Here is a 27,049-nt window from a genome sequence, read left to right as displayed (position 1 = left end):
GGTTGAAATGAAAAAGAAAGATAGAAATATATGGGGAGAGATAAAGGTGAACTAGAAAGCAATTGGAGATCTGGTATGAAAAAAGGCGAAAAAGTGTTGGTTAAGTTGATCTTGTATTGAACTTGGGTTGGTAGACAGCAATGTGCAAAAAGGTTAGGTGGTTGTGTTGCCGCTAAATCACGTTAAAGGACGGAGAAATTCGGGAAAATTTCGAAAAAACGTATTAAAGGAGTGGTGTTGTGGTGAAAGATTACGAAAATGGGGCTAACAATTGTAGAAAAAATGACGTTAAAACCTGTGGGGAGCGGCTAAAATGACGTTGAAGGACGGAGAAATTCGGGAAAATTTCGAGATAATTTCGAAAAAACGTATTAAAGGAGTGGTGTTGTGGTGAAAGATTACGAAAATGGGGCTAACAATTGTAGAAAAAATGACGTTAAAACCTGTGGGGAGCGGCTAAAATGATCAGTGATGTGCGAAAAACGGAAGTGGAAATAAAGTTAAAGTTATTAGAACTAGCCGAAATGGTTGTTAAATAAGTGAAAGCAGCTGTTATTGAACTAGAAACGGTGGATTTTATAGCAGCGGTAGTGTTGAAAGCGGAAAATAAAATCTTTTGGTTATGGTTGGGAAGTGGGTTACGTATTGTTGAGCATATATATGGCGGGATAAAATTGTATAGTAGATTACGGTAAAAGGGGAAGGTGGATACAAAGTGAAACTACTGGTAAAAACAGAAAGAGAAAATAAAGAGAAAAAAGAGAAAATAAAGAGAAAAAAAGAGAAATAAGACGACAGGAAAGATTTCGAAATGCAATCAAAGGCAGAGCCACGTGTGAAAGCACCCACGTGATCTACCAACTGACCTGCCTACACTGTGATGCGTTCTATGTGGGAATGACCAGCAACAAACTGTCCATTCGCATGAATGGACACAGGCAGACAGTGTTTGTTGGTAATGAGGATCACCCTGTGGCTAAACATGCCTTGGTGCACGACCAGCACATCTTGGCGCAGTGTTACACCGTCCGGGTTATCTGGATACTTCCTACTAATACCAACCTATCCGAACTCCGGAGATGGGAACTTGCTCTTCAATATATCCTCTCTTCCCGTTATCCACCAGGCCTCAATCTCCGCTAATTTCAAGTTGCCGCCACTCATACCTCACCTGTCATTCAACAACATCTTTGCCTCTGCACTTCTGCCTCAACTGACATCTCTGCCCAAACTCTTTGTCTTTAAATATGTCTGCTTGTGTCTGTATATGTGTGGATGGATATGTGTGTGTGTGCGAGTGTGTACCCGTCCTTTTTTCCCCCTAAGGTAAGTCTTTCCGCTCCCGGGACTGGAATGACTCCTTACCCTCTCCCTTAAAACCCACATCCTTTCGTCTTTCCCTCTCCTTCCCTCTTTCCTGATGAGGCAACAGTTTGTTGCGAAAGCTTGAATTTTGTGTGTATGTTTGTGTTCGTTTGTGTGTCTGTCGACCTGCCAGCACTTTCATTTGGTAAGTCACATCATCTTTGTTTTTAGATATATTTTTCCTTCGTGGAATGTTTCCTTCTATTATAACTATATATATATATATATATATATATATATATATATAATAGAGGGAAACATTCCACGTGGGAAAAATATATTTAAAAAGAAAGATGATGAGACTTACCAAACAAAAGCGCTGGCAGGTCGATAGACACACAAACAAACACAAACATACACACAAAAATCTGCTTTCGCAACCAACGGTTGCCTCGTCAGGAAAGAGGGAAGGAGAAGGAAAGACAAAAGGATATGGGTTTTAAGGGAGAGGGTAAGGAGTCATTCCAATCCCGGGAGCGGAAAGACTTACCTTAGGGGGAAAAAAGGACAGGTATACACTCGCACACACACACATATCCATCCGCATATACACAGACACAAGCAGACATTTGTAAAGGCAAAGAGTTTGGGCAGAGATGTCAATCGGGACGGAAGTACAGAGGCAAAGATGATGTTGAAAGACAGGTGAGGTATGAGCGGCGGCAGATTGAAATTAGAAATTAGCGGAGATTGAGGCCTGGCGGATAGCGAGAAGAGAGGATATGCTGAAGGGCAAGTTCCCATCTCCGGAGTTCAGACAGGTTGGTGTTAGTGGGAAGTATCCAGATAACCCGGACGGTGTAACACTGTGCCAAGATGTGCTGGCCGTGCACCAAGGCAGGTTTAGCCACAGGGTGATCCTCATTACCAACAAACACTGTCTGCCTGTGTCCATTCATGCAAATGGACAGTTTGTTGCTGGTCATTCCCACATAGAACGCTTCACAGTGTAGGCAGGTCAGTTGGTAAATCACGTGGGTGCTTTCACACGTGGCTCTGCCTTTGATCGTGTACACCTTCCGGGTTACAGGACTGGAATAGGTGGTGGTGGGAGGGTGCATGGGACAGGTTTTACACCGGGGGCGGTTACAGGGGTAGGAGCCAGAGGGTAGGGAAGGTGGTTTGGGGATTTCATAGGGATGAACTAAGAGGTTACGAAGGTTAGGTGGACGGCGGAAAGACACTCTTGGTGGAGTGGGGAGGATTTCATGAAGGATGGATCTCATTTCAGGGCAGGATTTGAGGAAGTCGTATCCCTGCTGGAGAGTCACATTCAGAATCTGATCCAGTCCCGGAAAGTATCCTGTCACAAGTGGGGCACTTTTGGGGTTCTTCTGTGGAAGGTTCCGGGTTTGAGGAGATGAGGAAGTGGCTCTGGTTATTTGCTTCTGTACCAGGTCGGGAGGGTAGTTACGGGATGCAAAAGCTGTTTTCAGGTTGTTGGTGTAATGATTCAAGGATTCCGGACTGGAGCAGATTCGTTTGCCACGAAGACCTAGGCTGTAGGGAAGGGACCGTTTGATGTGGAATGGGTGGCAGCTGTCATAATGGAGGTACTGTTGCTTGTTGGTGGGTTTGATGTGGACGGACGTGTGAAGCTGGCCATTGGACAGGTGGAGGTCAACGTCAAGGAAAGTGGCATGGGATTTAGAGTAGGACCAGGTGAATCTGATGGAACCAAAGGAGTTGAGGTTGGAGAGGAAATTCTGGAGTTCTTCTTCACTGTGAGTCCAGATCATGAAAATGTCATCAATAAATCTGTACCAAACTTTGGGTTGGCAGGCCTGGGTAACCAAGAAGGCTTCCTCTAAGCGACCCATGAATAGGTTGGCGTACGAGGGGGCCATCCTGGTACCCATGGCTGTTCCCTTTAATTGTTGGTATGTCTGGCCTTCAAAAGTGAAGAAGTTGTGGGTCAGGATGAAGCTGGCTAAGGTAATGAGGAAAGAGGTTTTAGGTAGGGCGGCAGGTGATCGGCGTGAAAGGAAGTGCTCCATCACAGCGAGGCCCTGGACATGCGGAATATTTGTGTATAAGGAAGTGGCATCAATGGTTACAAGGATGGTTTCCGGGGGTAAGAGACTGGGTAGGGATTCCAGGCGTTCGAGAAAGTGGTTGGTGTCTTTGATGAAGGATGGGAGACTGCATGTAATGGGTTGAAGGTGTTGATCTACGTAGGCAGAGATGCGTTCTGTGGGGGCTTGGTAACCAGCTACAATGGGACGGCCGGGATGATTGGGTTTGTGAATTTTGGGAAGAAGGTAGAAGGTAGGGGTGCGGGGTGTTGGTGGGGTCAGGAGGTTGATGGAGTCAGGTGAAAGGTTTTGTAGGGGGCCTAAGGTTCTGAGGATTCCTTGAAGCTCCGCCTGGACATCAGGAATGGGATTACCATGGCAAACTTTGTAAGTAGTGTTGTCTGAAAGCTGACACAGTCCCTCAGCCACGTACTCCCGACGATCAAGTACCACAGTTGTGGAACCCTTGTCCGCCGGAAGAATGACGATGGATTGGTCAGCCTTCAGATCACGGATAGCCTGGGCTTCAGCAGTGGTGATGTTGGGAGTAGGATTAAGGTTTTTTAGGAAGGATTGAGAGGCAAGGCTGGAAGTCAGAAATTCCTGGAAGGTTAGGAGAGGGTGATTTTGAGGAAGAGGAGGTGGGTCCCGCTGTGACGGAGGACGGAACTGTTCCAGGCATGGTTCAATTTGGATAGTATCTTGGGGAGTTGGATCATTAGGAGTAGGATTAGGATCATTTTTCTTCGTGGCAAAGTGATATTTCCAGCAGAGAGTACGGGTGTAGGACAGTAAATCTTTGACAAGGGATGTTTGGTTAAATCTGGGAGTGGGGCTGAAGGTGAGGCCTTTGGATAGGACAGAGGTTTCGGATTGGGAGAGAGGTTTGGAGGAGAGGTTAACTACTGAATTGGGGTGTTGTGGTTCCAGATTGTGTTGATTGGAATTTTGAGGTTTTGGAGGGAGTGGAGCTGGAAGTGGGAGATTGAGTAGATGGGAGAGACTAGGTTTGTGTGCAATGAGAGGAGGTTGAGGTTTGCTGGAATGGTTGTGAAGGGTGAGTGAGTTGCCTTTCCGGAGGTGGGAAACCAGGAGATTGGATAGTTTTTTAAGGTGGAGGGTGGCATGCTGTTCTAATTTGCGGTTGGCCTGTAGGAGGATGCTCTGAACAACCGGTGTGGATGTGGGAGAGGAAAGATTGAGGACTTTTATTAGGGGCAGGAGTTGATGGGTGTGTTGCTTGGCTGAGTGGATGTGTAGGTGAAGGATTAGGTGGGTGAGGGCAATGGATTGTTCGGTTTGGAACTGGTATAGGGACTGATGGAAAGAAGGGTTGCAGCCAGAGATGGGAACTTTAAGTGTGAGGCCTTTGGGGGTGATGCCAAATGTCAGACAAGCCTGAGAAAATAAAATATGGGAGTGTAATCTGGCTAGGGCGAAGGCATGTTTGCGGAGGGAATGTAAATAAAACTTAATGGGGTCGTTGTGGAGGTGTTGTGAGGGTGACATGGTACTAGAAGGTGGAAAGTGGAACACGAGGCTGAAATGAAAACGAAAATAAATATAAAAATAAAGGTAAAACTAGAAATCAAATGGAGATCTGGTGTGAAAAAAGGCGAAAAAGGGTTGGTTAGAGCTGGGCTATGTTGATCCTATGGTGAACTTGTGTAGGTAGATAATGATGTGCATAAAGGTTAGGTGGTTGTGTTGCCGCCAAAACACGTTAAAGGGTGGAGAAATACGGGAAAATTTCGAAAAAACTACGTGAGGATGTATGTGTGTATGTTTGTGTGTATGTATGTATGTATGTATGTGTGTATGTATGTATGTATGTCTGTATGTATGTATGTATGTGTGTCTATCGACCTGCCAGCGCTTTTGTTTGGTAAGTCTCATCATCTTTCTTTTTTTATATATATATATATATATATATATATATATATATATATATATATATATATATATAACATCCACAACACATACACCTTTGGAAGAGAAAGTAAGACAGGCATACACTACGTTATGCAATAAAGGCAAGATCAGGAAAGAGAAGTATGACAAACATGTTACAAATACACAAACCTATCAGGTTGCTGACCTTGTTCTTTTGCATTCACATCCCAAGTCTACAAAATTAAAACAACTGAACAGAAAATGGCAGCTATTATATTCATGTCCTTTCAGAATAGCAAGCATACCTCACCCAGGTTGTTACTCCCTAGAATATCAGTTATCTCATAAGCCGAGGGGGCTGCATCCCCACAGACATTTGAAACCCTTTGTGCACTAAAACAACATAATATAATGATAACTAAGTTGAACATGAGCAGGTTGCTATGAAAACGAGATCGTAAATATTTGTATTGAATACACGAACATTAAGTTATACAGCCTAAGAACACAAACGTTAATTTATGGAAATTATATACTGCAGTTATACTTGTACACATAATTATGAAGAGAATGTAAACCCAGGTAAGCACACTTACTGAATGAGAAGATATTCATATAGGAATGAGATCTACACAGGTTACATTTGTTGTTAATTGTAAATTGTAAGGTGAATCAACAATTAGTTAGTTATTTCAAGGCACTCTAATGACAGGAGAGAATAGCTATTGAGATCAGTAATGACATAGGTATGTATCAGAATGAATGAGGATATAAGAATGAATGATCAGTATGAATGAGTTAATATTTAGGTTAATATAAGAAGGTAAGTTACTATGAAGTAGGCTAGTTGATGGAGACAAGAGATTATTTGAGGAAGATATTATTGGAGTTTTATGAGAATGGAAGTGCCGAAGTGCCAGATGGCCCCATGTATGTGATATATTAATGTTTGATGAGGTATATATATATATATATATATATATATATATATATATATATATAATAGAGGGAAACATTCCACGTGGGAAAAATATATTTAAAAAGAAAGATGATGAGACTTACCAAACAAAAGCGCTGGCAGGTCGATAGACACACAAACAAACACAAACATACACACAAAATCAAGCTTTCGCAACAAACTGTTGCCTCATCAGGAAAGAGGGAAGGAGAGGGAAAGACGAAAGGATGTGGATTTTAAGGGAGAGGGTAAGGAGTCATTCCAGTCCCGGGAGCGGAAAGACTTACCTTAGGGGGAAAAAAGGACGGGTATACACTCGCACACACACACATATCCATCCACACATATACAGACACAAGCAGACATATTTAAAGACAAGAGTTTGGGCAGAGATGTCAGTCGAGGCAGAAGTGCAGAGGCAAAGATGTTGTTGAATGACAGGTGAGGTATGAGTGGCGGCAACTTGAAATTAGCGGAGATTGAGCCCTGGTGGATAACGGGAAGAGAGGATATATTGAAGAGCAAGTTCCCATCTCCGGAGTTCGGATAGGTTGGTGTTAGTAGGAAGTATCCAGATAACCCGGACGGTGTAACACTGCGCCAAGATGTGCTGGTCGTGCACCAAGGCATGTTTAGCCACAGGGTGATCCTCATTACCAACAAACACTGTCTGCCTGTGTCCATTCATGCGAATGGACAGTTTGTTGCTGGTCATTCCCACATAGAATGCATCACAGTGTAGGCAGGTCAGTTGGTAGATCACGTGGGTGCTTTCACACGTGGCTCTGCCTTTGATTGTGTACACCTTCCGGGTTACAGGACTGGAGTAGGTGGTGGTGGGAGGGAGCATGGCCAGGTTTTACACCGGGGGCGGTTACAAGGGTACAGAAGCAAATAACCAGAGCCACTTCCTCATCTCCTCAAACCCGGAACCCTCCACAGAAGAACCCCAGAAGTGCCCCACTTGTGACAGGATACTTTCCGGGACTGGATCAGATTCTGAATGTGGCTCTCCAGCAGGGATACGACTTCCTCAAATCCTGCCCTGAAATGAGATCCATCCTTCATGAAATCCTCCCCACTCCACCAAGAGTGTCTTTCCGCCGTCCACCCAACCTTCGTAACCTCTTAGTTCATCCCTATGAAATCCCCAAACCACCTTCCCTACCCTCTGGCTCCTACCCTTGTAACCGCCCCCGGTGTAAAACCTGTCCCATGCTCCCTCCCACCACCACCTACTCCAGTCCTGTAACCCGGAAGGTGTACACAATCAAAGGCAGAGCCACGTGTGAAAGCACCCACGTGATCTACCAACTGACCTGCCTACACTGTGATGCATTCTATGTGGGAATGACCAGCAACAAACTGTCCATTCGCATGAATGGACACAGGCAGACAGTGTTTGTTGGTAATGAGGATCACCCTGTGGCTAAACATGCCTTGGTGCACGACCAGCACATCTTGGCGCAGTGTTACACCGTCCGGGTTATCTGGATACTTCCTACTAACACCAACCTATCCGAACTCCGGAGATGGGAACTTGCTCTTCAATATATCCTCTCTTCCCGTTATCCACCAGGGCTCAATCTCCGCTAATTTCAAGTTGCCGCCACTCATACCTCACCTGTCATTCAACAACATCTTTGCCTCTGCACTTCTGCCTCGACTGACATCTCTGCCCAAACTCTTGTCTTTAAATATGTCTGCTTGTGTCTGTATATGTGTGGATGGATATGTGTGTGTGTGCGAGTGTATACCCGTCCTTTTTTCCCCCCTAAGGTAAGTCTTTCCGCTCCCGGGACTGGAATGACTCCTTACCCTCTCCCTTAAAATCCACATCCTTTCGTCTTTCCCTCTCCTTCCCTCTTTCCTGATGAGGCAACAGTTTGTTGCGAAAGCTTGATTTTGTGTGTATGTTTGTGTTTGTTTGTGTGTCTATCGACCTGCCAGCGCTTACCAAACAAAAGCGCTGGCAGGTCGATAGACACACAAACAAACACAAACATACACATATATACATACACACAAAATTCTAGCTTTCGCAACCAACGGTTGCCTCGTCAGGAAAGAGGGAAGGAGAAGGAAAGACAAAAGGTTTTAAGGGAGAGGGTAAGGAGTCATTCCAATCCCGGGAGCGGAAAGACTTACCTTAGGGGGAAAAAAGGACAGGTATACACTTGCGCACACACACACACATATCCATCCACACATACACAGACACAAGCAGACATTTGTAAAGGCAAACTCTTTGCGTTACGTATTGTTGAGCATATATAGGCGGGATAAAATTGTATAGTAGATTACGGTAAAAGGGGAAGGTGAATACAAAGTGAAACTACTGGTAAAAACAGAAAGAGAAAATAAAGAGAAATAAGACGACAGGAAAGATTTCGAAATGCAAAGGCGACAATAACAAACGTAATTGTTGGGTTCAAAATTAATGATATGGTTATAATAGAAGGAAACATTCCACGAAGGAAAAATATACCTAAAAACAAGGATGATGTGATTTACCAAATGAAAGTGCTGGCAGGTCGACAGACACACAAACGAACACAAACACACACAAAATTCAAGTTTTCGCAACAAACTGTTGCCTCATCAGGAAAGAGGGAAGGAGAGGGAAAGACGAAAGGATGTGGGTTTTAAGGGAGAGGGTAAGGAGTCATTCCAGTCCCGGTGTCAATGTGTTCTTTTTTCCATTTCCAGGAGTGTATTTATATGAGTGATTGCTTTGTGTATTTTGCTAGTTTCTGCTTGTTCTAGAAAGAATTTTCTTAAATTGTCTACCTGTCCATAATGTAGGTTTTTTTATGTCGATAAATCCCCTTCCTCCTTCCTTTCTGCTTAATGTGAATCTTTCTGTTGCTGAATGTGTGTGATGTATCCTATATTTGTGGCATTGTGAACATGTAAGTGTATTGAGTGCTTCTAGGTCTGTGTTACTCCATTTCACTACTCCAAATGAGTAGGTCAATGTTGGTATAGCGTAAGTGTTTATAGCTTTTGTCTTGTTTCTTGCTGTCAATTCTGTTTTCAGTATTTTTGTTAGTCTTTGTCTATATTTTCCTCTTGGTTCTTCTTTAATATTTGTATTATCTATTCCTATTTTTTGTGTGTATCCTAGATTTTTATAGGCATCTGCTTTTTCCATCGCTTCTATACAGTCGCTGTGGTTATCCAATATGTAATCTTCTTGTTTAGTGTGTTTTCCCTTGACTATGCTATTTTTCTTACATTTGTCTGTTCCAAAAGCCCTATTTATATCATTGCTGAATACCTCTGTTATCTTTAGTATTGGTTGAGTTGTTGATTTGTTACTGCCAGTAGTTTTAGATCATCCACGTATAGCAAATGTGTGATTTTGTGTTGGTATGTTCCAGTAATATTGTATCCATAATTTGTATTATTTAGCATGTTGGATAGTGGGTTCAGAGCAAGACAGAACCAGAAGGGACTTAATGAGTCTCCTTGGTATATTCCACACTTAATCTGTATTGGCTGTGATGTGATGTTATCTGAATTTGTTTGGATATTAAGTGTGGTTTTCCAGTTTTTCATTACTATGTTTAGAAACTGTATCAATTTAGGATCTACTTTGTATATTTCCAATATCTGTAGTATCCATGAGTGGGGTACACTATCAAAGTCTTTTTGGTAATCAATGTATGCGTAGTGTAGGGACCTTTGTTTAGTTTTAGCTTGATATGTCACCTCTGTATCTATTATCAGTTGCTCTTTACATCCTCGTGCTCCTTTGCAGCAGCCTTTTTGTTCTTCATTTATAATTTTGTTCTGTGTTGTATGTGTCATTAATTTCTGTGTGATGACTGAAGTTAATATTTTGTATATTGTTGGTAGGCATGTTATGGGGCGAGATTTAGCTGGGTTTGCTGTGTCTGCTTGATCTTTAGGTTTCAGATAGGTTATTCCATGTGGAAGTGCATCAGGGAATGTGTATGGGTCTGCAATGTAACTGTTAAATAGGAATGTTTCCTTCTGTTAAATAATTTAGTTAGATGTGAATGTGTTGAGGTGAACTTCTTTAGCCAGCAATTTGCTATTTTATCATTTCCAGGGGCTTTCCAATTATGTGTAGAATTAATTGCTCGGGTGACTTCATGTTGCAAAATTATCACTTCAGGCATTTGTGGTATCATCTTGTATGTGTCTGTTTCTGCTTGTATCCACCGTGCATGCCTGTTATGTTGTACCGGGTTTGACCATATGTTGCTCCAGAAGTGTTCCATGTCTGTTATGTTTGGTGGATTGTCTATTTTAATGTGTGTGTTATCTATTGTTTGGTAAAATCTCTTTTGGTTTGTGTTGAATGTTTGGTTTTGTTTCCTTCTATTTTCACTTTTTTTGTATCTTCTAAGTCGTTTGGCCAATGCTTGTAATTTCTGCTTCTTTTGATCTAATTGGTCTATCGCTTCTTGTTGTGAGATTTTACCTAACCTTTTTCGTTTTTTGTCTGATGTTTCATTTCTTATAAATTGTGTTAGCTGTCCGATGTCTTTTCTCAGTTTTTCTATTCTGATCTGTAGCCTGTGTTGCCATGCTGGTTTTGTGGGTTTCTTCTGTGTGTTGGTTTGTTCTGATCTCTGCCTAGTGTGTATATTTAGTGTAGTGAGTGCTCCTATATAAACCAGTAGTAGTAACTCTTCCATAGTTGTGTTTTTATTTATTTTGTTGTGTATGATTGTGTTGATAGTTTTTATTGTTGTTTCGACTTGTGGGTTATTTGGCGGTCTATGCAAGAATGGTCTAATGTCTGTATTTGTGTCTTTTTTATTCTATATATGTCAGCTGAAATTTCTCTTCTATATCTAACACATGTGTCTCTTCGTGTTCTATTTGTGCTTGTTCTGGTGGCTGTCTTAAGATTTCGTTTTCCTCTGATTGTTTAATTGATGCTTGTTGGTCTTTGTTTGTTTGCTCTGGGATGTTTGAGTCCATTACTGTATTTTCTTCTTCTTCTGATTGCACATTATTTTGTTCCAGTATTTGTTGTACTTGTTGTTTGATGTTTTCTAATTCCGACTGGGGTATCCTGTTATTTTTTATTATTACACGGATCTGATCAGCTAGTCGTTGTTCTGTTAAAAATTTTAATTCCGGGTATCTGGTAATAAATGTTGTGTATACTTGTGATCTGTATCCAGTTGTGTTGGTTCCTAGGTTTGTTGCTTGGTAATAACAGAACATGAGGTGTCGATTAACTTCATCTGACCATCTCATCCTCTGTCTTTGTTTTCCTTCTAGGGTGGTTGCAGGAAGCATATCCTGCAAAACACCTCTATTTGGATTTGAATCATTTTCCAGTTGGCTAGCAGTGTCGTTCCCATTGTAGGCGGGCATAGGGTTCAAGAGTCGTCCCCGACCATGACGGCGCTTGTCCGAGGCTTCTTTAGTTCTGTCCTGAACCAAGTAATCACAATAAAAGAGGGGTTAGCCCTATTAGTGGTTTGTTCTTTTTGTCGCCTTTTACGACTGGCAGAACATACCGGAGGCCTATTCTTTTCCCGGGCCTCCACGGGATTTATTATTATTATTATTATTATTATTATTATTATTATTATTTACTCGGTTGTAATACATATTTCTGCAGAAGAAACTGCAAGTCCAGGTAAGGCCAGTAGCATACTTATGTGTTGATTGGCGACTCAATGTTGTCTTGTGCACTACGACCAGGTAACAGGTATACTTGAAAAAAGAGACAGCATTGGTCGTATATTTTTCTATTGCAAAATCGATTTTCTGTCACTGAGTGACCATCTTCAGTGCTATATTGTATAACAAATTGGGATGCACTGTTGTTACTAAGCTTACGGCAATCACAATCACAATCTATGTGATTGCCGTAAGCTTAGTAACAACAGTGCATCCCAATTTGTTATACAATATAGCACTGAAGATGGTCACTCAGTGACAGAAAATCGATTTTGCAATAGAAAAATATACGACCAATGCTGTCTCTTTTTTCAAGTATACTTATGTGTTTTGTGCAACAATTTTGTCAGTGCTCACTGTGAGGTATGATGGGAATGGAAGGGGGAGTGTCAATCAACTACAGGCTCTCCATAGCCAATGAGTGAACAGTGGGCAAGTGACGCATTTGGAAGCAACAGAATATTGTCAAGGCCCCCTTTTTTTTACCGAAGTGAACACAAGCAAATTCACATATGCAAACAATGCACAGGGAATTTGCTACTGAGCACCATCACTGACTTGTACCTGCAAATCAGCATTTACACTGAAGCGAATGGAAGAAAATGTATGGGAGCGAACATCAAAGCATATGCTTTGTACTGTTTCTAATGTTGTTGTGGTACAGTTGCTGAACTCTTAGTCTGTACAGCACATTATAGTAACCTTCACATTGGTGATTGTGTCACATTTCAAAATGGTTCAAATGGCTATGGGACTTACCTTCCGAGGTCATCAGTCCCCTAGAACTTAGAACTACTTAAACCTAACTAACCTAAGGACATCACACACATCCATACCCGAGGCAGGATTCGATCCTGTGACCATAGCAGTCCCGCGGTTCCGGACTGTAGCGCCTAGAACCGCACGGCCACCGCGGCCGGAGGTGTCACATTTCAATGGTTGCTTTATATGTGATAGTGTGTGTAGGGTTCAGATTCCTCGAGTTGCACGAACATGTGGTTGGGTTTCGGTTTCGCTGAATAGGTCAGGTGTCCACTACACGCAGGAGGCAGCTACACGGGTAGCAGGAGCTGTGTAGCATGGACTGGGCAGATTTTTAGGTTAGAGGGTCTCTGGAAAACACAATAAGGGCTTTAGTCACAAAGGGTGCATGCTGAACACAGGAAGAATGTAGATACAGGAATCATTGGTGTAACAGTTGTTAATTGTCGTAGCTGTGTTGGGAAAGTACCAGAGCTCCAACCGCTAATAGAAAGCACTGGTGCTCAAATCATTATATGCACAGGAAGCTGGCTAAAGCTAGATATAAGCTCAGCCAAAATTTTTGGGAAGAACCTAACGGTGTTCCGAAAGGATAGGCTAAACGCGGTTGGCGGAGGCGTGTTTGTTGCGGTTAGAAGTAGTTTAACTTGTCGCAAAATTGAAGTAGATACTTCCCTGTGAGTTAGTATGGGCAGAGGTCATGGTTGGCAACCAGAATAAAATAGTAATTGGATCCTTTTACCGACCTCCCAATTCAGATGATACATTTGCTGACAGGTTCAAAGAAACTTGAGTTTGATTTCAAACAAGTACATGACTCGTACGATTATAGTTGGTAGTGACTTTAATTTACCCTCAATATGTTGGCGAAAATACATGTTTAATTCCGGAGGTACGCATAAAATATCATCAAAAATTGTGCTAAACACATTCTCTGAAAATTATTTCGAGCAGTTAGTTCATGAGCCCACACGAGTAACACACGGTTGTGAAAACACACTTGATCTCTTAGCAACAAATAATCCTGTGTTAATAATGAGCATCAAAACTGATTCAGGGATTAGTGAACACAGGGTTGTCGTAGCGAGACTGAATACTGTAATCCCCAAATCCTCAAAAAATAAGCGAAAAATATACCTATTCAAAAAAGCAGACAAAAATTCACTTGACACCTTCCTGAAAGACAATCTCCACTCATTCCAAATTAATAATATAAGTGTAGACCAGATGTGGCTTGAATTCAAAGAAATAGTATCGGCAGCAATAGAGAGATTTATAGCAAATAAATTAAACGACGGAGCTGATCGTACTTGGTACACTAAACAGGTTAGAATACTGTTTCAGAACAACGAAACAAACATGCCAAATTTAAACAGACACAAAACCCAAAATATTTGTGTCTTTTGCAGAAGCTCAAAATTTAGCGTGGACTTCAATGCGAGATGCTTATAACAGTTTTCACAATGAAACTTTGTCTCGAAACTTGGCAGAAAATCCAAAGAGATTCTGGTCATATGTGAAGTATGTTAGAGGCAAGAAACAATCAATGCCTTTTCTGATAGCAAGGGAGATACTATCGAAGACAGTGCTGCCAAAGCAGAGTTACTAAACACAGCCTTCTGAAATGCCTTCACAAAAGATGACGAAGTAAGTATTCCAGAATTCGAATTGAGAACAGCTGCCAACATGAGTAACATAGAAGTAAATATCCTCTGAGTAGGGAAACAACTTAAATCACTTAATAAAAGCAAGTCTTCTGGTCCAGACTGTATACCAATTAGGTTCCCTTCAGAGTATACTGGTGCATTAGCTTCATACTTCACAATCACATACAACTGTTAGCTCAACAAAAGATCCGACCCAAAGACGGGAAAGTTGCACAGGTAACACCAATATTCAAGAAAGGTAGTACGAGTAATCCACTAAATTACAGGCCCATATCATTAACATCGATATGCAGCAGGATTTTGGAACATATATTGTGTTCGAACATTATGAATTACCTCGAAGAAAACAGTCTATTGACACACAGTCGGCATAGGTTCAGAAAACATCGTTCCAGTGAAACACAACATCTCTTTAGTCGCATGAAGTGTTGAGTGCTACTGACAAGGGATTTCACATCGATTCCGTATTTCTGGATTTCCAGAAGGCTTCTGACACTGTACCACATAAGCGGCTCATAGTGAAATTGCTTGCTTATGGAATATCGTCTCAGTTATGTGATTGGATTTGTGATTTCCTGTCAGAGAGGTCTCAGTTCATAGTAACTGACAGAAAGTCATTGAGTAAAACAGAAGTGATTTTTGGCATTCCCCAAAGTAGTGTTATAGGCCTTTTGCTGTTCCTTATCTATATGAACTATTTGGGAGACAATCTGAGCAGCCATCTTCAGTTGTTTGCAGATGACGCTGTCGTTTATCAACTAATGACGTCATCAGAAGATCAAAACAAACTGCAAAATGATTTAGAAAAGATATCTGAATGGCGCAAAAAGTGGCAGTTGACCCTAAATAATGGAAAGTGTGAGGTCATCTACATGAGAGCTAAAAGTAACTTGTTAAACTTAAGTTACACTATCAATCAGTCTAATCCAAAAGCCATAAATTCAACTAAATACCTAGGTATTGCAATTACGAACAACTTAAATTGGAAGGAACACATAGAAAATGTTGTGGGGAAGGCTAACCAAAGACTGCATTTTATAGGCAGGATACTTTGAAAATGTAACAGATCTACTAAGGAGACTGCCTACACTTTGCCTGTCCGTCCTCTTTTACAATACTGCTGCGCAGTGTGGGATCCTTACCAGATATGACTGACAGAGTACATAGAAAAAGTCCAAAGGGAGGCAGCACGTTTTGTATTATCGCGAAATATGGGGGAGAGTGTCACAGAAATGATACAGGATTTGGGCTGGACATCATTAAAAGAAAGGCGTTTTTCGTTGCGACGGAATCTTCTCAAGAAATTCCCATCATCACCAACTTTCTCCTCAGGATATGAAAATATTTTGTTGACGCCCACCTACATAGGAAGGAATGATCACCACGATAAAATAAGAGAAATCAGAGCTTGTACGGAAAGATATAGGTGTTCATTCTTTCCGTATACTATACGAGATTGGAATAATAGGGAATTGTGAAGGTGGTTCGATGAACCCTCTGCCAGGTACTTAAATGTGATTTGCATAGTATCGATGTAGATGTAGATGATAGTTTCTGATGTCTACAGTGCCATATACAAAGCACTGCCATGGATTGTACTACAGGAAGCATAAAGAAGATATTGCAAATCAAATACAATTAATGAAATGTGAAATATATATCCACCTTGTCATGTAGACTAATTGATAAAACTTGATTCATACAATTCAAGGAAAAGGTTATATTGCTACTCATCGTAAAGATAACACTGAGTTGCCAATAGGCACATCAAAGAAACTGTTACACATTTAGCTTTCGGCCAAAGCCTTCTTCAGAAAAGAAAAGAAAAGGACACACACACACACACACACACACACACACACACACACACACACACACACACACACGGTGCAAGCTGCCAGAGACGGTGGTCATGTGTGCGTGAGGTGCACGTGTGTGTGTGTGTGTGTGTGTGTGTGTGTGTGTGTGTGTGTGTGTGTGTGTGTGTGTGTGTTTCTTTTCTGACGAAGGCTTTGGCCGAAAGCTGAACATGTAACACACTTTTCATTGTGCCTGACTGCAAATCAATATTTCACCTTTCCCGTGAGTAGCAATCCATCCTTTTCTTTATATTGTTCATATTCCAACCTGAAGTTTCTATTCTTTAAATCTGATATACAGTTTGTTACAGGGCAGATAGTGTGTTCCTGAGTAAACAATTATTATCATCATCATCATCATCATCATCATCATCATCATCAAAACTCTCTGACGTAACAATGGATCATCATCACCCATGTAATTACCGATACTATGAACATAAGCAATGAGAATTTTGAAGGAAAGTTATTGTGCTTTTCCTTTTTAAAAGTAAGAATTATGAAGGCTGTGCTTATTCACTCGATTCCCACCTGATGCAAGCATTTAATGAAGTTATCTTTCTCAAGTCCCAAGAAGGACACAGTGCTTCAAAACTTTTCTACCAATCACATATCTTTTCCTTCAGCATTTGTGCTGTAGATCTGTCAGATCTCAGAAGTGAATATGATACCTATATTCATCTATCAGCAACAATAAATTCTCACTGGAGCACTCCACTGCTAACACAACTATGTCAAAACAACAAAAGTAGACAAGATAGCTACGAAAGCTTTCTGTGCTGTTAACTCTCGAGCAGAGAGGACATGAATATGAATCATGCATGAACTAATGCCTTTTGCAAAAGCACATCCAGCATTTACACCAGAAAATTCTCATTCCCTGTTGTGAATTTGTTTTTGCTTGCTACAGTATAAAGAGGGCTTCACATTCTGGCATCAATATAAATGATAAACACGTTTCATACTCTGCCACCTACACATCCACATAATCAAAACCTCAGAAATTTTTAACATATTCAGAAGAAACAGCCTAACATTTAATCTTACATTCAGTAATCTTATACTCAGGTAAATACTGTAGTTTCAGAAATAATTACATCTTATTTGCTTATGGTTAATCGTCTGTGATTTCCAACTGGTAGTAATATCAGTGTCTCAACTGGACACAGACTGATGGTGGGGGGTGGGGGGGTGGGGGGGAGGGGGAAGAAGAGGAGAAGGAGGAGGAGGAGGAGGAAGAAGAAGAAGAAATTTCTATTACTTAGAAAATCATGTAAGTTAGATGTTTCTGTGACAGCACCATTAGTGTAGCATTCCAGTACTATGTTGACTGACTGATCTTATGAGGTGTGTATTAGTTGTCCCTCTTTGTGATTTACCCTGCCACAAAGTAACTGCGCAGATATGTCTACAGTTGTATGTCCTATTATCCTGGGCATTTCTGAACCAATGTAAAGGTTACATCACAATAGCTGAAACATGATCTGACACCACCTACCATAAAACATAAATTGTATAATGTGTCACAGCTAAATTCTGTGGAACTGATAACATGAGCCAAGGAGAATTACATAAAGTATTTCCGAGTTTTCGTGACATACCAAATGAAACCTTGGTCAATTACATATGTTTGGAAGTGCATAAAACTAATACTTACCTGTAAATATTCGACTGACAAATATGTTTCCAATTTCCATTCTACCAAGAAAATAAAAGCTGGACAAAGCTGACATAATGAAGAGAGGACTTCCAAGGGCAGCTTTGAAACGTCTAGAATTCCTTGGAGACAGCAACATTTCCTAGCAAATAACAGAAAAAAGCTACAATGCAGTTGATTCTGCTATAGCAAATAATCCTTACGACTTTCTATATTCAAAAGCTGACAACAGTCAAGTAAGAACACTGTATGGGTTGTAGGCTATTTACAAAACAAACAAGAAGGTCAACTAAAAACACTATGAAAACATCTTAGACTGATGATAAAAGTTAATACTGCCATATAGAAGAAAACAAAGAAATAAAATAACAGGAAATTATATGGAGAAGTTGCAAGTTGGAGTGAAAAGAGTCACATAGTACTCTGCTTGTCTTCCCTTGTTCCTTGAAAGATTCCTTCTTAAGCCACAGGTGAATCTTGAAAATAATGTTTTGTATGATGCAGAGAAAGAGAATAGTGTGTTTAAATTTTCAGCAAATAATCAGAGTCTGCAGCAAGCTTATAAAACAAACTGCAAAGATAACATTTCCTCATGGCAATATCATTCACAATTACGTACTGGACTTCAAACACAAAGAAATTACTATCACTTTAAAGAATCCATACATCAATAATAAATTCTGAACCTTTTTAGTATACAACAGTGATTTGGATCCCCCCACCAGGCTGAACAGCAATTTGAAGGAGAAGTCAGAGGTATTTAGGCTACATACTCTGGCCGCAGCTCGCTCCTACCTGACACACAGCCGCAACCGCAACTGTGTAACATGGGGGCATCCACTGATGCCAGAGTGCCTGTAAGTACCATGTTCACACACCCGCCACTTCACTGAATCCTGAGATACACGCCATTGATTGGTAGTGTGTTGACCTTATCTGTATTACGTTTTTGATTCAGATTGCTCCCAGAACAGTTTGTGTACACTTAAGATGACTTCTGCTATGCTCTCGACTTGGTTTGGCTAGCATTTCGCTTTGTTAACTCCACTGCCATCGACCCCAGGAAACATTTCTTTCTTCAAACTGTCTCTTGCACTATCACCAACGCAAGTGGCTATAAACTATGTTCTACCTACGCAGAGTAGGACAGAACGGTTCATTTTTCCAAATGAATAGCAAGTGTGCATGTGTGTACATGAACATGGACCCCCCCCCCCCCCATCTCTCTCTCTATCTCTCTCTCTCTCTCTCTCTCTCTCTCTCTCTCTCTCTTCCCCCACCCCCGAACACTCTCCCAGATGTGACCTACAAGGAGGACTAATAATTGTGCCTAGTTTCACAACTCAGACCACAAGAAGTGGTTCACAATAAGTCAAATGGATGTCCATTGTATAAGCAATACTTTATCAGAAACTTACAATCTGTAGCCTTGAACTATCTCAACATTAGAAAATAGTAAAATATATAATTGCACCACACAGTTCTCATGAAACACTACAGGTTTCCACTTTTAAGCCAATCCTAAAAACACCAACAGGTGTTGTAAATTAAAGGAAACATCTAGGAAAAGCACAGTTTGCACGTTTAAAACAATATTTTATTTAGCCAATTTTATAAGATTGTCAGAATTACAAGTAAATTAAAGGAATAATGCCGAAATACTGTCCTTTAGTCTTTGAAAAACTTTAGAGAAGTAAGTTCCTTATTTCTGCCAGCATAACATACAACTGGGAGTTGCTCACACTAGATGTTGTTGGCAAACATATTTACAGTGGGGGAAAAGAAACAGTTATTTTTAGTGCAAGGGAAAAGAGCTTGCAATGACATGAAACTGTTCCACAGCTGCACAGCAAAACTTTGTGAATGGTGAATTATCTTCCTTCACCAGACATATAGAAATGCCATATTTACAAATCATCTCACACCAACTGGCTAAGCTATTTAAAAACACAGTCATCAGAAACACTTTTGTCATCACCAAAAAACTTAAGGATGAAATTAGTGCATGCCACCACAAAACTAGTTGACGATTCAAGTGAACGCGTAATTTACAAAGTGACGTGCAGTCACTGCAACAAGTATTAATACCCCAAATGGATAGGAATGTTAAAACCTTTTTGCAAAAGCATATCAACTTAACAAATGGAACAAATCATTCATAGCTAACCACATCAGCTAAATAGGACACATTGTTGCAACATAGAATTATCTTCAAATACAGCAAACTTTACAGAAGAACTGGAAAATGGACATCTTGGAAGAGAGTGAAATATTCAACCAGAGTCAAAATGAAATTGCAAACGCAACAACAGATTTCAAGAATTCAGAAGTCTTCACCAAATTTAACTAAGTACTGCAAAATTAGAAAATCTGGAATGGGCAATAGTATCAATGCATTATGTGTCCAGTAAATGTAGCTCTGTAATGTTTTTTTGAATGTTAATTAAATGTTAGCATTAGCAATATCAAATAGTTTATAGTCTCTCTTACTGTTCCACATTTCATCAACAAATATCAAAGACTCTTTGCCGAGAAGTGCAGAAGAAAATTACAAAATTATTTAATGCCAGGAGTGGTACATAAATAGTGATGTAAAATCAAGACTAGTTTTGACCACTATCTTATTACTGCTGCACAGTGATTTTGATTATAATTAGGGATCCAAAAATGGAGCATCCATTTTTGACATATTTTGAATCATTTTTGTCAAATTTCGCATCGTTTTTGTCAAATTTCGCATCGTTTTTGGCAAAATTTGCATCTCAATTTATTTTTGTTTTTAAAGGATTAAACATACAAATTTAAAAGGTTTTTCACGCTTCATGTCTGAAGATGGAGCCCTGGTGCTTTGAAAAACTGACTGGCAAAGACAAAGTACTGATTGTCAAGCTTTTTGACTGGAACATTTCCTTTTCCAAAAAGTTCAACAGTTTTTTTCTGAAATGGTCTTTGCTTATTTAAGTTTACAACACATGGTTGTTTCTGTGGAGAAGCAGCAGCATTTTCCTACTGGTGAAAAAAGTGCTTATCCAAGTCAAGATATTTCTAGACATTGTATCCTTTCCCCACACAATTTGGTAACTGCAAAATCTGCAGAATATTGACATCAACCTTTCGTGTGCATTCACAGCCATGCGGCGTGAACTTGACAATGCTACAGACAGCATTATCCTAACTGCTGTCCGCTTCCCATCTGCTGTGCAGCGAACTACGTTAAATTAAGTATAAACTATATTTTTCTTACTTGTCGCTTCTTCTTCTGTGTGTTTTTGCTTTTAGGAAGCTTTAATTTTCGAGTACTAGTAATAGTGTTCCATAGATTTCATGTTTGTTTTGAATACAGTCAGAGTCCCTTTAGTCAGCTGTAGTGCCAGTAGTGCTAGTGTTTGTTTTGAACACAGTCCAGAGACCGGTAGTGCTTATTTTCATTGTTTTCAACAAGAAGTGTCTAGTAACCACAGTTTAGTCAGCTATCAGCCGCCTTTAGTGAATTAGCAGTCTACTTAAAAGTTTATTAACTGTCTACAGTAAATTGATTTCTTAGGATGGATAGGATGTGTGACTGCTGGGTACGGACACAGGAGGAGCTGGCCACTGTTCGCCAACAGCTGAACATGTTGATGGCTGTAGTCAGCCGTCTTCAGGCTGCTGCCTCCGAGTGTAGTGGCAGTGGGGAGTCTGGTGCGTTGCATGGTATACCCCAGGTGTTACATGCTTCACCCACGGTCCCTACTGTCGAGACATCTTCGCGCGTACTGGGCGCGGTTGGGCCACCCTCTCCCCAAGGGGAGTGGTGGGTTCAGCGGCGTTTGCGGCGCACGAGGCAGAGGGTCAATGTGGAGTCTGGCCGTGTGGCATTGCCTGCTCTGCCTGTGAGTGGACATGTGGCTGCTCCTTCAGCAAGGTCCGAGCAGGCACACGGGGGGAGGGGTTTATTAGTGACTGGGAGCTCCAATGTTAGGCGAGTGATGGAGCCCTTTAGGGAAATAGCGGAAAGGTCGGGGAAGATGGCCAGTGTTCACTCTGTCTGCTTGCCGGGGGGGTCTCATCCGAGATGTGGAGGAGGCCCTGCCGGCGGCGACAGAGAGCACTGGGTGCACCCGACTGCAAATTGTTGCTCATGTCGGCACCAATGCCTCCTGCCATCTGGGTTCAGAGGTCATCCTCAGTTCATACAGGTGGTTAGCAGAGTTGGTGAAGGCGGAAAGCCTTGCTCGCGGAGTGAAATCTGAGGTAACTACTTGTAGTAACGTTCCCATAACCGATCGCGGTCCTCTGGTTTGGAGCCAAGTGGAAGGCTTAAACCAGAGGCTCAAGACGATCCTGCGGAGATCTGGGTTGCAAATTTCTTGACCTCCGCTATCGGGTGGAGAAATGTAGGGTCCCCCTGAATAGGTCACGCATGCAGTACACGCTTGAAGCGGCTACAAGGGTAGTGGAGTACGTGTGGAGTGCACATGTGGGTTTTTTAGGTTAGAGAATTTCCTCCTAGGCACGACAAGAAGCCTCCTGAGACGCGACAAGGTGGTAGTAGTAGGCAAAACGCAACAGGGAATAACAATATTAATGTGGTAATAGTATATTTGCATTGTGAAGGGACAGATCAAGCTAAGATGGATAGTTTTTATGAGGCACTCAGTGATGTAGTTGTTAGAGTAAAGGACAAGGACAGTGTTCTGCTCATGGGTGATTTTAATGCCAGGATTGGAAATCGAACAGAAGGGTATGAAAAGGTTATGGGTAAATTTGGAGAGGATATGGAGGCCAACAGGAACGGGAAACAACTCTTGGATTTCTGTGCCAGTATGGGCTTAGTAATCACAAGCTCCTTTTTTAAACATAAGAACATTCACCGGTATACTTGGGAAGGCAGGGGAACCAGATCTGTCATTGACTATATAATAACAGATCAGGAATTCAGGAAGGCTGTGAGGGACACACGTGTATTCAGGGGATTCTTTGATGACACTGATCATTATTTAATCTGCAGTGAAATTGGGATTGTGAGGCCGTAAGTGCAGGAGGTCAGGTCCGTATGTAGGAGGATAAGAGTGGAGAAACTTCAGGATAAGGAAATCAGGCACAAGTACATAACAGCGATCTCAGAAAGGTACCAGTTAGTTGAATGTAGTCAATTACAGTCATTGGAAAAGGAATGGACAAGGTACAGGGACACAGTACTAGAAGTGGCTAAAGAACGTCTTGGAACAGTAGTGTGTAAAAGTAGGATGAAGCAAACAGCTTTGTGGAATGACACAGTCAAGGCAGCCTGTGAAAGGAAAAAGAAGGTGTATCAAAAATGGCTACATACTAGAACTCAGGTAGACAGAGAAAGTTATGTTGAAGAAAGAAACAAAGCCAAACAGATAATTGCAGCATCCAAGAAGAAATCTTGGGAGGACTTTGGAAACAGGTTGGAGACTATGGGTCAAGCTGCTGGAAAACCATTCTGGAGTGTAATTAGCAGTCTCCGAAAGGGAGGTAAGAAGGAAATGACAAGTATTTTGGACAGGTCAGGAAAACTGCTGGTGAATCCTGTGCATGCCTTGGGCAGATGGAGGGAATATTTTAAAGAGTTGTTCAATGTAGGTGAAAATACGATCAGTAATGTTTCAGATTTCGAGGTAGAATGGGATAGGAATGATGATGGAAATAGGATCACATTTGAGGAAGTGGAGAAAATGGTCAATAGATTGCAGTGCAATAAAGCAGCTGGGGTGGATGAAATTAAGTCGGAACTCATCAAATACAGTGGAATGTCAGGTCTTAAATGGCTACACAGGATAATTGAAATGGCCTGGGAGTCGGGACAGGTTCCATCAGACTGGACAAAAGCAGTAATCACACCAATCTTTAAACATGGAAACAGAAAAGATTGTAACAACTACTATAAAGTATCTCTTGAATCAGCATTGTGGGTAAAATATTCTCAGGTATTGTTGAAAGGAAAGTGCGAGTATTGGTTGAGGACCAATTGGATGAAAATCAGTGTGGGTTTAGGCCTCTTAGAGGTTGCCAGGACCAGATCTTTAGCTTGCGGCAAACAGTGGAGAAGTGTTACGAGTGGAACAGGGAATTGTATCTATGCTTTATAGATCTAGAAAAGGCATATGACCGGGTTCCTAGGAGGAAGTTATTGTCTGTTCTACGAGATTATGGAATAGGAGGCAAACTTTTGCAAGCAATTAAAGGTCTTTACGTGGATAGTCAGGCAGCAGTTAGAGTTGACGGTAAATTGAGTTCATGGTTCAGAGTAGTTTCAGAGGTAAGACAAGGCTGCAACCTGTCTCCACTGTTGTTCATATTATTTATGGATCATATGTTGAAAACAATAGACTGGCTGGGTGAGATTAAGATATGTGAACACAAAATAAGCAGTCTTGCATATGCGGATGACTTAGTTGTGATGGCAGATTCAATTGAAAGTTTGCAAAGTAATATTTCAGAGCTAGATCAGAAATGTAAGGACTATGGTATGAAGATTAGCATCTCCAAAACGAAAGTAATGTCAGTGGGAAAGAAATATAAACAGATTGAGTGCCAAATAGGAGGAACAAAGTTAGAACAGGTGGACAGTTTCAAGTACTTAGGATGCATATTCTCACAGGTTGGCAACATAGTGAAAGAACTGGAAGTGAGGTGTAGCAAAGCTAATGCAGTGAGCGCTTAGCTGCTATCTACTCTCTTCTGCAAGAAGGAAGTCAGTACCAAGACTAAGCTATCTGTGCACCGTTCAATCTTTTGACCAACTTTGTTGTATGGGAGCGAAAGCTGGGTGGATTCAGGTTACCTTATCAACAAGGTTGAGGTTACGGATATGAAAGTAGCTAGGATGATTGCAGGTACTAGTAGATGGGAACAATGGCAGGAGGGTGTCCACAATGAGGAAATCAAAGAAAAACTGGGAATGAACTCTATAGATGTAGCAGTCAGGGTGAACAGGCTTAGATGGTGGGGTGATGTTACATGCATGGGAGAAGCAAGGTTACCCAAGAGACTCACGGGTTCAGCAGTAGAGGGTAGGAGGAGTCGGGGCAGACCAAGGAGAAGGTACCTGGATTCGGTTAAGAATGATTTTGAAGTAATAGGTTTAACATCAGAAGAGGCACGAATGTTAGCACTGAATAGGGGATCATGGAGGAATTTTATAAGGGGGCTATGCTCCAGACTGAACGCTGAAAGGCATAATCAGTCTTAAATGATGATGATGATGATGATGATGATGATGATGATGATGATGATGATGATGATGATAGTAAACTGCAGGAGTGTTTATAGAAAGGTCCCAGAACTGCTCTCATTAATAAACAGTCACAATGACCACATACTACTAGGAACAGAAAGTTGGCTGAAACCAGATGTAAACAGTAACAAAATTCTAAACTCAGATTGGAATGTATACCACAGAGACAGGCTGGACAGTGAAGGGGGAGGCGTGTTTATAGCAATAAAAAGTGCAATAGTATTGAAGGAAATTGATGGAGATCCGAAATGTGAAATAATTTGGGTGAAAGTCACAGTTAAAGCAGGCACAAACATGGTAATTGGATGTCTCTATAGGGACCCAGGCTCAGCAGCTGTTGTGGCTCTGAGCACTATGGGACTCAACTGCTGTGGTCATAAGTCCCCTAGAACTTAGAACTACTTAAACCTAACTAACCTAAGGACAGCACACAACACCCAGCCATCACGAGGCAGAGAAAATCCCTGACCCCGCCGGGAATCGAACCCGGGGACCCGGGCGTGGGAAGCGAGAACGCTACCGCACGACCACGAGATGCGGGCAGCTGTTGTGGCAAAGCACCTGAAGGAAAATTTGGAAAATATTTCGGGTAGATTTCCTGACCGTGTTATAGTTCTGGGTGGAGATTTTAATTTGCCGGATATAGACTGGGAGACTCAAATGTTCATAATGGGTGGCCGGGACAAAAACTCCAGTGAAATTTTTTTAAGTGCTTTATCTGAAAACTACCTTGAGCAGTTAAACAGAGAACCGACTCATGGCGATAACATATTAGACCTTCTGGTGACAAACAGACCCGAACTATTTGAAACAGTTAACGCAGAACAGGGAATCCGCGATCATAAAGCGGTTACTGCAACGATGACTTCAGCTGTAAATAGAAATATTAAAAAATGTAGGAAGATTTTTCTGTTTAGCAAAAGTGACAAAAAGCAGATTTCAGAGTACCTGACGGCTCAACACAAAAGTTTTGTCTCAAGTAAAGACAGTGTTGAGGATCAGTGGACAAAGTTCAAAACCATCGCACAATTTGCATTAGATGAGTATGTGCCAAGCAAGATCGTAAGAGATGGGAAAGAGCCACCATGGTACAACAACCGAGTTAGAAAACTTACGCAGAAGCAAAGGGATCTTCACAGCAAACATAAACATAGCCAAAGCCTTGCAGACAAACAAAAATTACGCAAAGCGAAATGTAGTGTGAGGAGGGCTATGCGAGAGGCATTCAATGAATTCTAAAGTAAAGTTCTATGTACTGACTTGGCAGAAAATCCTAAGAAATTTTGGTCTTATGTCAAAGCAGTAGGTGGATCAAAACAAAACGTCCAGACACTCTGTGAGCAAAATGGTACTGAAACAGAGGATGACAGACTAAAGGCCGAAATACTAAATGTCTTTTTCCAAAGCTGTTTCACAGGGGAAGACTGCACTGTAGTTCCTTCTCTGGATTGTTGCACAGATGACAAAATGGTAGATATCAAAATAGGCGACAGAGAGATAGAGAAACAATTAAAATCACTCAAAAGAGGAAAGGCTGCTGGATCTGATGGGATACTAGACCAATTTTACACAGAGTACGCGAAGGAACTTGCCCCCCTTCTTGCAGCAGAGTACTGTAGGTCTCTAGAAGAGCGTAGCGTTCCAAAGGGTTGGAAAAGGGCACAGGTCATCCCCGTTTTCAAGAAGGGACGTGGAACAGATGTGTGGAACTATAGACCTATATCTCTAACGTCGATCACTTGTATAATTTTGGAACACGTATTATGTTCGAGTGTAATGACTTTTCTGGAGACTAGAAATCTACTCTGTAGGAATCAGCATACATTTCAAAAAAGACAATAGTGTGAACCCCAGCTCGCGCTATTCGTCCACGAGACTCAGAGGGCCATAGACATGGGTTCCCGGTTAGATGCTGTGTTTCTTAACTTCCGCAAGACGTTCAATACAGTTCCCCACA

General features: G+C 41.3%; 1 protein-coding gene across 1 annotated transcript in view; it reads right to left on the bottom strand.

The window, feature by feature from the left end:
- LOC126187300 (protein-cysteine N-palmitoyltransferase Rasp) overlaps window positions 1-27,049 on the bottom strand; it is a 186,304-nt gene that overhangs the window by 21,332 nt on the left and 137,923 nt on the right. Inside the window, exon 8 of the mRNA XM_049928292.1 lies at window positions 17,850-17,991. Coding sequence (XP_049784249.1) covers window positions 17,850-17,991 — 142 coding nt within the window. The remainder of the gene's footprint in view (window positions 1-17,849; window positions 17,992-27,049) is intronic.

Source organism: Schistocerca cancellata, chromosome 5, assembly GCF_023864275.1.
Source record: "Schistocerca cancellata isolate TAMUIC-IGC-003103 chromosome 5, iqSchCanc2.1, whole genome shotgun sequence".
Classification (NCBI taxonomy): Eukaryota; Metazoa; Arthropoda; class Insecta; order Orthoptera; family Acrididae; genus Schistocerca; species Schistocerca cancellata.
This window is presented reverse-complemented; position numbering and strand designations above follow the sequence as displayed.